This window comes from Cydia splendana, chromosome 13 (assembly GCF_910591565.1).
Source record: "Cydia splendana chromosome 13, ilCydSple1.2, whole genome shotgun sequence".
Taxonomy (NCBI): Eukaryota; Metazoa; Arthropoda; class Insecta; order Lepidoptera; family Tortricidae; genus Cydia; species Cydia splendana.
Window position 1 is genome coordinate 11,865,926 of NC_085972.1, and position 13,477 is coordinate 11,879,402.

The following is a 13,477-nucleotide window of genomic DNA, read 5'->3' on the forward strand; positions in this document are numbered from 1 at the left end:
AACCATTTATGACGTTTCACGGATAAAGGTACCTTATAGCGTTCGGCGCTTAAGCTATTATTAACGACGCGCGACGCCCCTATGCGATGCTACACGAAGTAGGGCCCGTCCGACGGTGGAACGTCACATTCTTGTCTTTAAACTAAAACAATTGCACTAATAGTTTTCATGGTCTTCAATCACTACTATTCACACAACATAGGAAGGTTAACACATATTTCACATATCGTCAACACGGATGAATAGTATAGAAAGTTCACTCCATACAATAAGCGGCCGCCGTTTATAATGTAAACAGGTGATCAATCTAAGACTACTTCGCGATATAAAGCTCTTGTCAGCAAGAAAGCATTATCTTAATGAGATCAGCTTATTGTATGAAGTGACCTGAACTTTACTAACAAATTACACTAAGTATAAACACAGATACGCCACTCTTAAACACGTTTATAAATATTTAATTACACAAACGGGTCTACCGCGATATAATTTCATTGTTTTTACTTTTAATTCCAACGAGCGACACTATTATCCGCGGATCGTGAGAGAGGCGATTGAAATTAAAAAACACCCTAAAAATTTCAATCGTGAGGACGGGTACAAATTATCGTCTACTTGGGGACCAGTGATTCAAATGTTGAAACCAGCGGATATATCTTCGGACCAGTGTACGGATACTGTGAGTGTTGCGTGTCGTGCCGTGGACAATAAACATTAAACTTTAACGGGTAGCTGCAATTTCTTTGTCTACCCCGAACATTTTTATAAACTAATTTCGGGTAGTTTAGTGGTGTTTTATTAATATCTCCGTTGACATTTGTTGGGACGTCAGTCTTTCCGTGACCACAGCTGGTGCAACTCAGCTGAAACGTCGGAATTAAAGGTAAAAACAATGAAATTATATCGCGGTAGACCCGTTTGTGTAATTAAATATGTGTACAAAACGCGAGAGTTTAAAGTGTTATACGTTTATAAATGTTATTTCTTATTGACGTGGTATTGGTATCATGACATTATTTTTTCACGAGATCATCATAGGATGGACAAAGTGGTTCTCCCCACCTCTCTCGACATTAGGAAATTAACGTTCATTTTAGATGACAAAGAACGAATCATTAGAATATTAAAGATTAACAATGACAGCGGTAATTTCTGTTTTCGCACAAAAATAGCGTATTTGCTCTGAGTATTTACTTACCTATAAACACTTAAGACCAGGTAAACCAAGACCGGGGTTCTGTGGGCGTGGAGCTCGCGCTCTGTGGGGTCTTAGGCGTTTGTGGTTTGGAAGACGGCGACTTCTTGGGGTCTGACGGCGTCGCGGGGGCCGCTTCTTCAGCTTTCAGCTACAACGAACAAAGTAATGTAATGAATCTCAGTGTCGAAACATTGAACCGCTTATTAGCCGGGTAAACAAAGAGCGAGCATACACGCGAGGCAATTTCCTCGCGCACAAAACGGCCAGTGAAGACTTGCCTCGGTCGAAGCGGCGCGCGCGAGGCACGTCTGCACTGCCCGTTTTGTGCGTATCTCTGTGTGGACCCGGCTATTTACATGTTCAAGCCTTCGCTTGAACCACGTAATGAAAGATAACAACCTTGTAACTTAGCCCTAAATAATTTTCTGATCTAGCATCGCATAGCGACACTCTTCGTCCTCGCGTTATCCCGGCTTTTTGCCACGGCTCATGGGAGCCTGGGATCCGCTTGACAACTAATCCCGAGAATTGGCGTAGGCACTAGTTTTTACGAAAACGACTGCCATCAGACCTTCCATAGACAACAATTGGGATTGACGACTTAACATGCTTTCCAAAGCACAGCCCTCTGGGTAAATTAGGCCTTATTCGCATAGGGTCACTAAAATGCCTAAATATGACCGCCCGGCTGTACAAGTGGCTGTAAGTTCTGGATGGGTGACAAAATAAAGCGTTTACAAACTGTAAGCCCAATTGTTGTCTATGAGAGCAGTAGTTTAATCGAGTTAAAAGCTTTTTGGTAGCTTAAGAAATTTTAATTATCGAATTGGCTGTTGTGCAATCCTAATTTAGTCTTGTTCGCTCAGTTTGTTGAATCGCCACATGGCCTTTACGTCCTTCGACGTAAACGTGTCTGACACACGTTTTATTGGGCAGCGTGTCTGAATATCGACTTTATTTTGTTTGTGTTAAAGTAGAAAATCAAACTGACGTTAAATGATTTATCAGTACCTAATAGAGATGAGCCGAATTTAATTTAATTTCTTTCAACATAACACTAGTATACAGTACATGAAACCCCTTGGGGTGTGGCAAAATATTCGGTAATTATTCGGTATTCGGCATATAAGGTTTACTCGGGTAATTCCGAATGTCGAAAACTGTCGGATAATTCCGAAAGAGTTATTATGATGGGATTAAGGGTGATTTTCATCTGAATTTCGGAATTATCCGACATTCGGTAATACCCGAATACACCTTACGGCATACTTTTCAATGTTCGTATTCGGCCGAATAGTTAGGTTCGAACTGCCGAATATTTACCGAATAAACAAATTATTTTTAAGGGCGTTCACTAGCTGACGCGTGTGCGCTTCGCGGTCAGGCATGAGACGGTTCCATTTATTTTCAGAGAGGAAAGGTCAAAAACACGTGCGGAGGTCAGATCGCGGACCTGTATGAACTTGATTTCAGTGTTTTTGGCAGTTTTAGCCCAACCGAATATTCGGTTCGGTATGATCTGAACCGAATAGGTATTCGTATTCGGCAAAGTCCATATTCGGCCCATCTCTAGACCTAACAAAGTATTGGATAACTTACCTTGCTATTAGTTTTGTCTTGCATATCTTTCTCATAAGCTCGAACGTCGTCAAGAGTCATGTTGTACCAGTCGTCCATCCACGCAAACGCTTGTCGGTGACCCAATAAGAGAATCTCACGTATCGCCTGTGCAAAGGAAGGGAAACGTATTAGTACAAAAAAACATGTACTTATAATACCAAATAATACTCCAATTGATACCTATTTACAAAAGTTTTTATTTTCGGTCTCATTAGATATTTCAGTATTACTCAAGATTTTTTTCTGGAATGACATCACGTATACAACATTGATAAGGCATTTCCGGAATTCGATATGTACCCTATACTACAGCATATTGATAACATACTCGTAATAATAGTTAATGGATGAGTCATAGGTTACACATGTTACGTCTAACACGTTTTGTTTAGTGGGGGATACATATTTAGAAAAATAACCGGTCAACTGAGAGTTAGACTCGCACCACAAGAGTTCCCGAAATGACACAAATTTTTACACGTCATCGGAAACCAGAAATTCTGCCCTGCTAAGCCAAGGAGCGCTATCTCAAAGAAAATTCATTGCTAACTTAGGTATACTTTAGTTTATATTACTGAGAATTCCATTTTCAAAATCATTTGTTTTTGAGATAGCGCTATTCGGCTTAGGAGGGCAGAATTAGTCGTATAATGGTTTACAAGTGAAAGCTAACATTGCATGTTAAAAAGCCTGGAAAACGGGTTAGTAAATGGTCTCCATCCATGTCAACTTACACCCTGCACATATTCCTCGACCCGCGTCTGCAGGCCCCACACCTCGAACTTGACGTGCACGACCTTGTAGCAGCACATGATGGGCTGCTGGGTGTCCCGCCAGCCCTCCACCAATGGCCCGCGCCCTGTCAAGAAAACAAAGAAAACTCATCTCTTTTCCCTGCCTTTCTATGTACTTTTTTTTGGCTGCTATTTAACTGATCACCAGATTTAGTAAAATTTAATACCAAAAAAATCTATTTTACCACCCTAAAATAATAAATGATCACCAAAATTATAACACCATTTTAATGTGAAATGATTACCAATTTTATTACATTTTATTATCCTATTAAAGGAAATGACACCAAACTAATCATTATTAACCCAAAAATGATTACTTACCAAATTTCAAACCCCATTTTAATGTGAAATGATAACCAAATTTTTACATCTTGCTATCCTATTAAAGAAAATGACACCAAAAAAATCATTGTAAACCCAAAAATACTAAATGACCACCAAAATGAGAACTCCATTTTAATGTAAAATTATAACCAAATTTTTAAATCTTGCTATCCTATTAAAGCAAATTACTCCAAAATAATCATTGTAAACCCAAAAATAGTAAATGACCACCAAAATTGTAGCCACATTTTAATTAAAAATGTGCAAATATTTAATATATCGTTAATATCGTTATCCTATAAAATTAATTAATCCACTTCGCCACCTTTTTCTAGTAGCATTTCTTTTCTGTAAGGGTCGCAGTTCAAACCTAACCTAACCCACTTTTCTAGTAGCATTTCTTTTCTGTAAGGGTCGCAGTTCAAACCTAACCTAACCCACTTTTCTAGTAGAATTTCTTTTCTGTATTGGTCGCAGTTCAAACCTAACCTAACCCACTTTTCTAGTAGCGTTTCTTTTCTGTAAGGGTCGCAGTTCAAACCTAACCTAACCCACTTTTCTAGTAGCATTTTTTTCTGTAAGGGTCACAGTTCAAACCTAACCTAACCCACATATCTAGTAGCATTTCTTTTCTGTAAGGGTCACAGTTCAAACCTAACCTAACCCACTTTTCTAGTAGCATTTCGTTACTGTAAGGGTCGCAGTTCAAACCTAACCTAACCCACTTTTCTGATAGCAGTTTGGTTCTGTAAGGGTCGCAGTTCAAACCTAACCTAACCCACTTTTCTAGTAGCATTTCGTTTTTGTAAGGTTCGCAGTTCAAACCTAACCTACCCTACTTTTCTAGTAGCATTTCGTTTCTGTGAGGGACGCAGTTCCAACCTAACCTAACCCACTTTTCTAGTAGCATTTCGTTTCTGAAAGGGTCGCAGTTCAAAACCTAACCCACTTTTATAGTAGCATTTCGTTTCTGTAAAGGTCGCAGTTCAAACCTAACCTAACCTACTTTTCTAGTACCATTTCGCTGCTGTAAGGGTCGCAGTGCTAACCTAACTAAACCCACTTTTCTGATAGCATAACGAAATGCTACTAGAAAAGTAGGTTAGGTTAGGTAGGTATGCGGTGCGGGGTACGGGGTTTGAGCGGGAGGGGCTAGTAATTTTGGAATCGGTTTACTTTATTTGGTAATATGTATACATTTTTTGGTAATCATAGTGGTTTATTTAGGTGAAAATATCGCATTAATTTGGTCTTCAAGATTTGGTGATCATTAATGATTTTTGGTGATCATTCAATATATTTGGTATTTGAATACAATTTGAAGTGCAGTCGTTTATTGGTGTTCAGTATTTTTTTTTTGGTAAGCATGATTTTTTTATTTAGGGTACCAAAGTATATTTTGGTGGTCATTATATTTGTAGCCCTTTTTTTTGTCTGTCTTTCTTTTTTTCTTTTGTCTTTTTTGTCTTTTTTAGGCCTGCGCTGAGGATCTGAAAGTATGCTGTTATTATTATAATTTTTTTTGGTCAATATATTACCTTTATAAATCTCTATTTTAATCTCAACATGATCTAGTGTCCCATGACTCCCATGCATAAAAAAGATCAGAGATTTCGGTGATAACATTATACTCTTAAAGCTAAATATGTTTGTAATATAGCCCTCACCTGTCTTCTCAGATTTGAAGAACTTGGGGTCCTCTGCCTCTTTATAATGATGTGGCTTAATCTCATCATAAGCAATGTCCAGAAAATCTACTTCCCGACTACCCAGTTCCTCGTCAGTTAAACCAAGACACTGCAACAGGAAAATATGAGTTAAATAGTAGTCTATAGAGTAGGTATATATGTACCATCATAGCTTAGTTATAACTTGTGAACCTTAATACAATGCGACATAAGGTCCATTAATGGATTAAAAGTGTTAATCCATTAATGCGTTAAAATTGTTAGTACACATTTATCTATTCTGAAATAGGTTAAGAGCGCTCTTACAAGAAAAGTCGAAATAATGCAAAATTGATGATACTAGTCGACGAAATTCAGGACTTTGCGCTCATTATTAGAAACAATGAGTACTTGTTCCAGTAAAAGCGTCTTCTTATCTTTATAAATATCGTTGTAAATATTAGAAAAATGACTTATTAAATTAGTAATGATTTTTTTTCTGATGGTCGTTTCCGAAAAACCCCGTGAAGCACTGAATGGCGAGCTCTTATTTGGAAATGTTGAGAATTTTACTGTGCTAAACCTGGCTATTTTGTATTACTAATACCCTGTACTTTAGGCATATCAAACTATATTTTTCCTACATACCTTTGAGAAAGAGAAAATCAAAGTAAAACGAACTCGATTTTCTCTCCGAAACAAGTGTCAATTCCTACGAAAATCTACTTAATATCGAAGTCATTTTCATACTCAAGCAATCTGCAACGTTTGCTTATACTGTTGGTATACATTAGTGTTTATGAAATTCTACTATAATTTTTTGGCAATTTTTTGAAAACTACTCTATATTACCGATGACGCGCGCTGCGCCAGCTCAGTGCCGCGGCAGAGCTTGTAGAGGCAGGACGTGTGTCGGTCGGCTCCGCACATTTTCAACGGCGACGACGAGGTTTTTTATCATTGTGTGCGGCGGGCGCCGTGTAAAACGCAATACTGTGTGCGTGTAAACCGCAACGAGAGACTTTGATCCTAGCACTGTTTTTATAGTATTATAATTTATAATGGTACAGTTTAATAAACTACCGGACAGGATTAAAAATATTTGAAACGACCTGACATTCTATATGTATTTATTTGACTCAAGATAGTACTCAGGGTCTGATGATGGAGCCGGAAGGTGGTCACCGGTACCAATCAACCATGCAACTAAACCACTTCGTGTTTAGGCTCGTTTTATTCATCTCAACAAGATCTTTGACACAAGATAGTACTCAGGGTCTGATGATGGAGCCGGAAGGTGGTCACCGGTACCAATCAACCATGCAACTAAACCACTTCGTGTTTGGGCTCGTTTGATTTGTCGCAACAAGATCTTTGACACAAGGTAGTACTGAGGGTCTGATGATGGATCCGGAAGGTGGTGACCGGTACCAATCAACCATGCAACTAAACCACTTCGTGTTTAGGCTCGTTTTATTCGTCTCAACAAGATCTTTGACTTAAGATAGTACTCAGGGTCTGATGATGGAGCCGGAAGGTGGTCACCGGTACCAATCAACCATGCCTAAACCACTTCGTGTTTAGGCTCGTTTGATTCGTCTCAACAAGACCTTGGACACAAGATAGTACTCAGGATCTGATGATGGAGCTGGAAGGTGGCCACGGGTACCAGTCTACCATGTAACTGAACCACTTCGTGTTTGGGCTCGTTTGATTTGTCGCAACAAGATCTTTGACACAAGGTAGTACTGAGGGTCTGATGATGGATCCGGAAGGTGGTGACCGGTACCAATCAACCATGCAACTAAACCACTTCGTGTTTGGCTTCGTTCGATTCGTCGCAACAAGATCTTTGACACAAGTTAGTACTCAGGGTCTGATGATGGAGCTGGACTGTGGCCACGGGTACCAGTCTACCATGTAACTAAACCACTTCGTGTTTGGGCACGTTTGATTTGTCGCAACAAGATCTTTGACACAAGGTAGTACTGAGGGTCTGATGATGGATCCGGAAGGTGGTCACCGGTACCAATCAACCATGCAACTAAACCACTTCGTGTTTGGCTTCGTTCGATTCGTCGCAACAAGATCTTTGACACAAGTTAGTACTCAGGGTCTGATGATGGAGCTGGACTGTGGCCACGGGTACCAGTCTACCATGTAACTGAACCACTTCGTGTTTGGGCTCGTTTGATTCGTCGCAATAAGATGTTTGACACAAGATACTACTCAGGGTCTGATGATGGAGCTGATGATGATAGACAGGTACCCGTCGCCACCTTCGCGCTCCATCATCAGACCCTGAGTACTACCTTGTGTCAAAGATCTTGTTGAGATGAATAAAACGTGCCTAAACACGAAGTGGTTTAGTTGCATGGTTAATTGGTACCGGTGACCACCTTCCGGCTCCAACATCAGACTCTGAGTACTATCTTGTGTCAAAGATCTTGTTGAAACGAATAAAACGAGCCTAAACACGAAGTGGTTTAGTTGCATGGTTGATTGGTACCGGTGACCACCTTCCAGCTCCATCATCAGACTCTGAGTATCACCTAGTGTCAAAGATCTTGTTGAGACGAATCAAACGAGCCCAAACACGAAGTTGTTTAGTTACATGATAGACTGGTACCCGTGGCCACCTTCCAGCTCCATCATCAGACCCTGTGTATCTTCAGTGTCAAAGATCTTGTTGAGACGAATCAAACGAGCCTAATCATGTTACTACATGGTTGATTGGTATCCGTGACCACCTTAATCATCATCAGATCCTCAGTACCAGTTCGTTTTTAAACCCTCGTTGATACAAACTTTACAACCTATAGGTACCAAATGCAATGACGAAACATGTAAATAAGCGAGTAGGTACCTATAATTTCTTTCGAGTAATATACCTTCATAAGTACGAGTATGGGGCTATTCATAAATTACGTCGTTTCAAATGGGAGGAGTGGGGGGGGGGGGGGTCTGGACATCGGATGATGGTAACATGACGTAGGAGGAAACAGATTCATCCGAAGCTTGATTTTTGGATGATTTGAGGGGTGGGGAAGGTCAAAAATCGTCAAAAATAGATGACGTAATTTATGAACAGCCCCTATGTACATTTGCACTGCATTTAGTATTTTCGTACTTACCAAATAACAGTTTTAGAACTTTAAAAGTTAAGTACAGTTAGTGTTGTTATGGTTGATTTCAATATGCTTCGCGAAGGATCAAGAATGTTTAATCCATCATTGTAGTGCGAGTGTGGTAGAAGGGATCGGCATACTGAGCTCGCACGGCCTGCCGCAGCGCGTAAAATACCTAAACTCGCTCAACGCCGAAATGTAATAGCGCTCTTAAGGCTGTGCAATTAACTTATATATTATAAATTACTAGAGTATGAGTACTATTAAATATAACTAGAGTCCGTCTAAGCTAAGTCTGCGCTGATTTGAATAGAACAAAGTGAGGGAGTATCATTATAACTGTCATATTTTCATAGAAAATGGACACTAACAATGACAATAGGCAAGCTTCGTCATTGAAAATTCTATGCAGAATTATCTCGGTCCAACTCTAGGGTCAATAATTCAACAGTCCTGCTGCAAAGAAACTGCAAGAACTTTACACTGAAAGGTTTTAATAAGGCGGGTCCACACAGAACGAGCCGCCTTGCGAGGACATTGCCGCGTTGGAGACGTGCCTCGGCCGAGGCAATGCGTATAATGTTATAATACAGTTATGCACTGTTTTAAGACATTTTGAAACACATACAAGTAAGAAGGCCAGTGAGAGCTTGGCTTCACTTTCAATCTCACACCGGTTTTGATTCCTCTACGAATCAGAAAAGATGACTTTTATCTATGAACAGTGAAAAGTGGTTTACTTACATTTTCTGTTGTTCCATTGTTATCTTCATATCTTGTTTGTATTGATATGGAGAATTTTGGGATAAAGGAGCACTGAAAAATAAAGGTCTATATATAAACTAACTTAAAAACTAAAAATTATTTTTTTTCTGTTTTCCTGAATTGTATGGTAAATAAAACTGATCACAAATGATTTCAAATACTTACTGTGTATTCTGTGCAGGAGCATGAAAAATAAAAAGGTATATTAGTAACAATTTTACTTTCAGAACATTTTTGCCTAATTATTAGGGCTCAAGCGAACTGTAATATTTTTTGTGCAAACTTGGTCCTGTATATTTGAAGAAGATTATAATAGGATTAAAATTACACTCGGATAAACTAAGTACATTACCAGTAATGGTGAAGGGGTAGTAGTTCCAAGCCTTTTCTGTGATGTAAAATATTTTTGGAGTCATTGACTGTATCCAGTAGGGCAGATGGCTGAAAAAAAGAGGTTTGTTTCATTGAATTAAGATGTCTTTGTTAAATCAAAATTATATAAAGATAACTTTACATTTTAGATAATGTAGCGCAAGACTTAGGTGGAACAAATATACTGAATGAACTTGTAGAATAGAATGTATAGCAGAATAAACTGACTGACTGAGTTAAATTTTAAATGAGTTTTTACTTATATTTATAATATTACAGCTAGATCTTGGCAATCAAAGAATTAAAACACTTTACGAAAATTAGCCAGTTATTACTTGAACATGATTTTGTAATCTTTTTAGAAGGATTGTATTACCTTGATAAGTGAATCCTCTTCTCTGTATACTGGCCGTGGCCATTGACCTCATCATTCACCTGTTCATTGGCCACCACTTCCACACCCTCCCCATTGCTGGACTGTTCAAAACTGTGACGCGCTATCATGTACAGCTGGCCAATACGATACTGTGAAGTTCATGGAAATATCGTAATATTCGTATAAGAAACATCACACTACCAGCTATCTTTAAATAGAATGCTAACTTAATGGAACAAGAAAAAAATCGTGAGTAGAAAAGTAGTTTTGCTTTGATTTGCGATGCATGGAGCAAAAAACGTTATATGAAAAGATTACTGAAAAATTATGTACCTGTAACCTACACTTAAAGATACTCTGCCAAAGGTATTATACGGCACGTAAATTGGAATTTAAGCTTAAATGGCGTTTATATTAATTTCAGTTGCAACCAAATTAATCTTATTAATTAAATTAAGTATTTAACAAAGATATGCTACGAGTTACAATAAAACCTACCTCTTCGACCGTCATAGGCATGGATATTCTGTATTCTTTTGTGAGAACCATATTGAAATAGGTTTTATAATTTATGTTATTAATTTATTGTATATTAAGAAGATTCTCTTTCAAGAAACACGAATTGATAAATAGATAACTCTGAAGAATCTACTGTAAAAATGTAACCAGTGAACTTGACAAGCTACTGTCAAACTTGACAAAGGAATTTGACATTGACAAGCCCATTTCCGCTGTAAAATGCGGAAAATTTAAGAAATGTTGCCAGTTCATGGCAATGAAATAGCTTAAGGTACGAACATACCACCGGACTGTCTGGCGAACCGATGAAGCGTTTACTAGGCAAGAGCTTAGAGGATATAACCAACGGAGACGCCATGTCTATAATTTTCGGTACAAAATAGTCTGCCGTTTTTTGCGGGGGAGGGGCACATCAAATGTATACGTAACGTAAACATAGCCATGTCAGATAAACGTCTGTCCATACATGTGGTTGACATGTCGTTGACCATTGGCCGCCTATTTTCGACAGAGGGGAACGCCTGTTAATGACCACTCCGTTTGGTTATATTCTCTAAGGGCAAGAGGGAAAATAAGTGAAAATAGACGAACAAATGATACGCGATTCAAAATACGATATTACTTTGGCTGCCTTTCATCTTATTATTAAATTTACATCAACAAAATAATTAACGTATTGTCATCAGGGCGGGTTTTTGCTGAAAACTTCAGAGAAGTTTCAGTGGCCTCACAGACAGATTCTACCGAGAAAGCTGCGAAAATTCAAATTTAGTTCAGTCGTCATGTAGGGAACTATTAATAACGGCCAAATAAAACTTACTTTAATTTCATATCATTTATTTATGAATTAGTAATAATTTAATTGTATTGTGCATTTCCATTCAAGTTATTTAAATATTAGAAGATGTACTTAATGCAGAAAATCACTGTTTTATTTGCACATATGTATAACTTGTATAAGGCTAGCAAGTGAATTGAACCATAACATTTTGATTCTATATAGCTCCTATTTCATCCTAGCTCCATTTAAAAACGAATGTTTGCTTGCTTTACATGGGCACAAGGTATTTGGAGTAAATTAATTGATCTTCATAGAATAAAGAACAGTTCCTCTAAATGACATTGCTCTTAATACTGGATAAATGGATACAGATTAACCTGATTTATAATATAGCACAATATTATTCATTTAAGAGCTGTATAATATAACGTAATGACCTAATGACAGTTAAGTATGTAGCAGCATTGCAAATATTTACAAACATAATATGTTCAAAATACAAATACAGTTGCTAAATCATCATAATGGTATGTTCTTTTCAAAAACAAGTCTACTAAAGCTACTCCAGTGATGTTGTGCAGACCGGTATTCATGGGCAGTGCAGTGAGGTCCACCAGTACTGCCTTGCCTGGTTCCAGCGGGCCCAGTTTCCTGTTGGATATACCACACCACAGCAGACTTGAGTCCGTATTGGACCGTAACTTCAGAATCAGGTCTAAAGTCCTGTCACTGGCATTGACTATCTTACATTTAAAATTGAATGGCTCATCAACTGCCACTTTGCTTGGCAAGCTTTCGTAAGTTAACCTTATGTCCCCATAATCAGGAGTAACTCTTTGAAGTTGACTAGTTTGCAATCTTCCTTTCTCTCCCAAGTTTGATCTCCATACAATGTCTAGTTTGCCAATATTCTTTGCTAAAGCTAAAAGCTTTATTTCATTTGCAATGCTTTCCCTAGGGGTCAGGCAATACAGGTATTGACAACTTTCTTGAGGTTGCAACAATGTGACATCACCAAATACAGAATCTCCATTTTCATCCTCATTCAAGGATTTTACGGTGAATTGCTGTGAGCTCTCCAGTGAGACTTGATCAAGAGTGATGGGTCCAGATGTGATGTTCTGAACTTGTGCTTCTAGGTAAACATCATCTGATTCAGCATTGTAAAACTTGGTCTTGACATCAAGTGGTTTCATTACTTCAAATTTGAAGAACTTTCTAAATGAGGCTAGGGTGTTGTAATTTGACATGTAGGTTACTTCACAAACTAGGATGTGTGTGCCCAAATCCTTCACTTCATGGTGTATAACATCGCTGAGTGTGTCGTCTACATCAAGCATAGAGGGAGTCTGACTTTGTTGGGTTGTGAGAGGTATCCTTTGGGAGTTTGTCTGCAGATCTGCCTTAATTGAGACACTTTGAACAGGTTGATTGGTTTCATTATGAACACAAACGTAACAAGAAAATGTTTCACCTAAATAAATGTTACCGAAACTCTGCGGCAACAATAGGAATTGACCAGCTGCCAAAGTCTCCATTTGAGTAACTGCAGTAGCATCATCTTTGAGGAAATTGTTGAATATGTTACCTGGCAAATCTTTTGAATCACATGTCACGATTTTCGGACTTATCAGAGCTGGTTTTGTGAGCCTCATCACCTTTAAGGCTACCAAATGTTCACTACTATCTTTGGGATCCATTTTGTGCTAAAATATTATGTTCGAATGAACTTCAGATTTTTAGACAGATATATAGGTAACAAGTTAGTACTATTGTAATTGAATTACTACAATGTCTACGTATCTTGAATGCATTTATTGCATTTAATTTAAAGAAAGTTAAATCATAGATTACAAATTCTGTGGGTTGTCATGTCATGTTGACACTACTGACAATTTGGAAGCGTCTTGTCCAAATTGTACTTTCACTT

The 13,477-nt window shown here is 38.3% G+C and overlaps 2 protein-coding genes across 2 annotated transcripts; both read right to left on the reverse strand.

Moving 5' to 3' along the window:
- Window positions 1-1,152: 1,152 nt before the first annotated feature.
- Window positions 1,153-10,914, reverse strand: LOC134796574 (cytoplasmic phosphatidylinositol transfer protein 1). Its single transcript, XM_063768751.1, has 9 exons — window positions 10,746-10,914; window positions 10,248-10,396; window positions 9,852-9,940; window positions 9,665-9,672; window positions 9,479-9,550; window positions 5,607-5,736; window positions 3,553-3,677; window positions 2,798-2,923; window positions 1,153-1,346 (listed from the first exon to the last, which is right to left on the reverse strand). Exons 1-9 carry the CDS (start codon window positions 10,794-10,796, stop codon window positions 1,209-1,211), a joined length of 888 nt encoding a protein of 295 aa, XP_063624821.1. The 5' UTR covers window positions 10,797-10,914; the 3' UTR covers window positions 1,153-1,208.
- A 743-nt stretch (window positions 10,915-11,657) lies between these two features.
- Window positions 11,658-13,395, reverse strand: LOC134796070 (trafficking protein particle complex subunit 13). The gene has a single exon (XM_063768004.1). The coding sequence runs from the start codon at window positions 13,245-13,247 to the stop codon at window positions 12,039-12,041; it is 1,209 nt and encodes a 402-aa protein (XP_063624074.1). The 5' UTR covers window positions 13,248-13,395; the 3' UTR covers window positions 11,658-12,038.
- Window positions 13,396-13,477: the final 82 nt, after the last annotated feature.

What these genes read in the sequence shown, in the direction of transcription:
- LOC134796574 (XM_063768751.1), bottom strand. Translation starts at nt 10,796, where the DNA reads ATGGTTCTCACAAAAGAATACAGAATATCCATGCCTATGACGGTCGAA. An exon ending in AAGAGGATTCACTTATCAAG is followed by an intron (nt 9,941 to 10,247) that starts GTAATACAATCC and finishes TCTTTTTTTCAG; the next exon opens with CCATCTGCCCTACTGGATAC. An exon ending in AAGACAAAACTAATAGCAAG is followed by an intron (nt 1,347 to 2,797) that starts GTAAGTTATCCA and finishes TGTTCGTTGTAG; the next exon opens with CTGAAAGCTGAAGAAGCGGC.
- LOC134796070 (XM_063768004.1), bottom strand. Translation starts at nt 13,247, where the DNA reads ATGGATCCCAAAGATAGTAGTGAACATTTGGTAGCCTTAAAGGTGATG.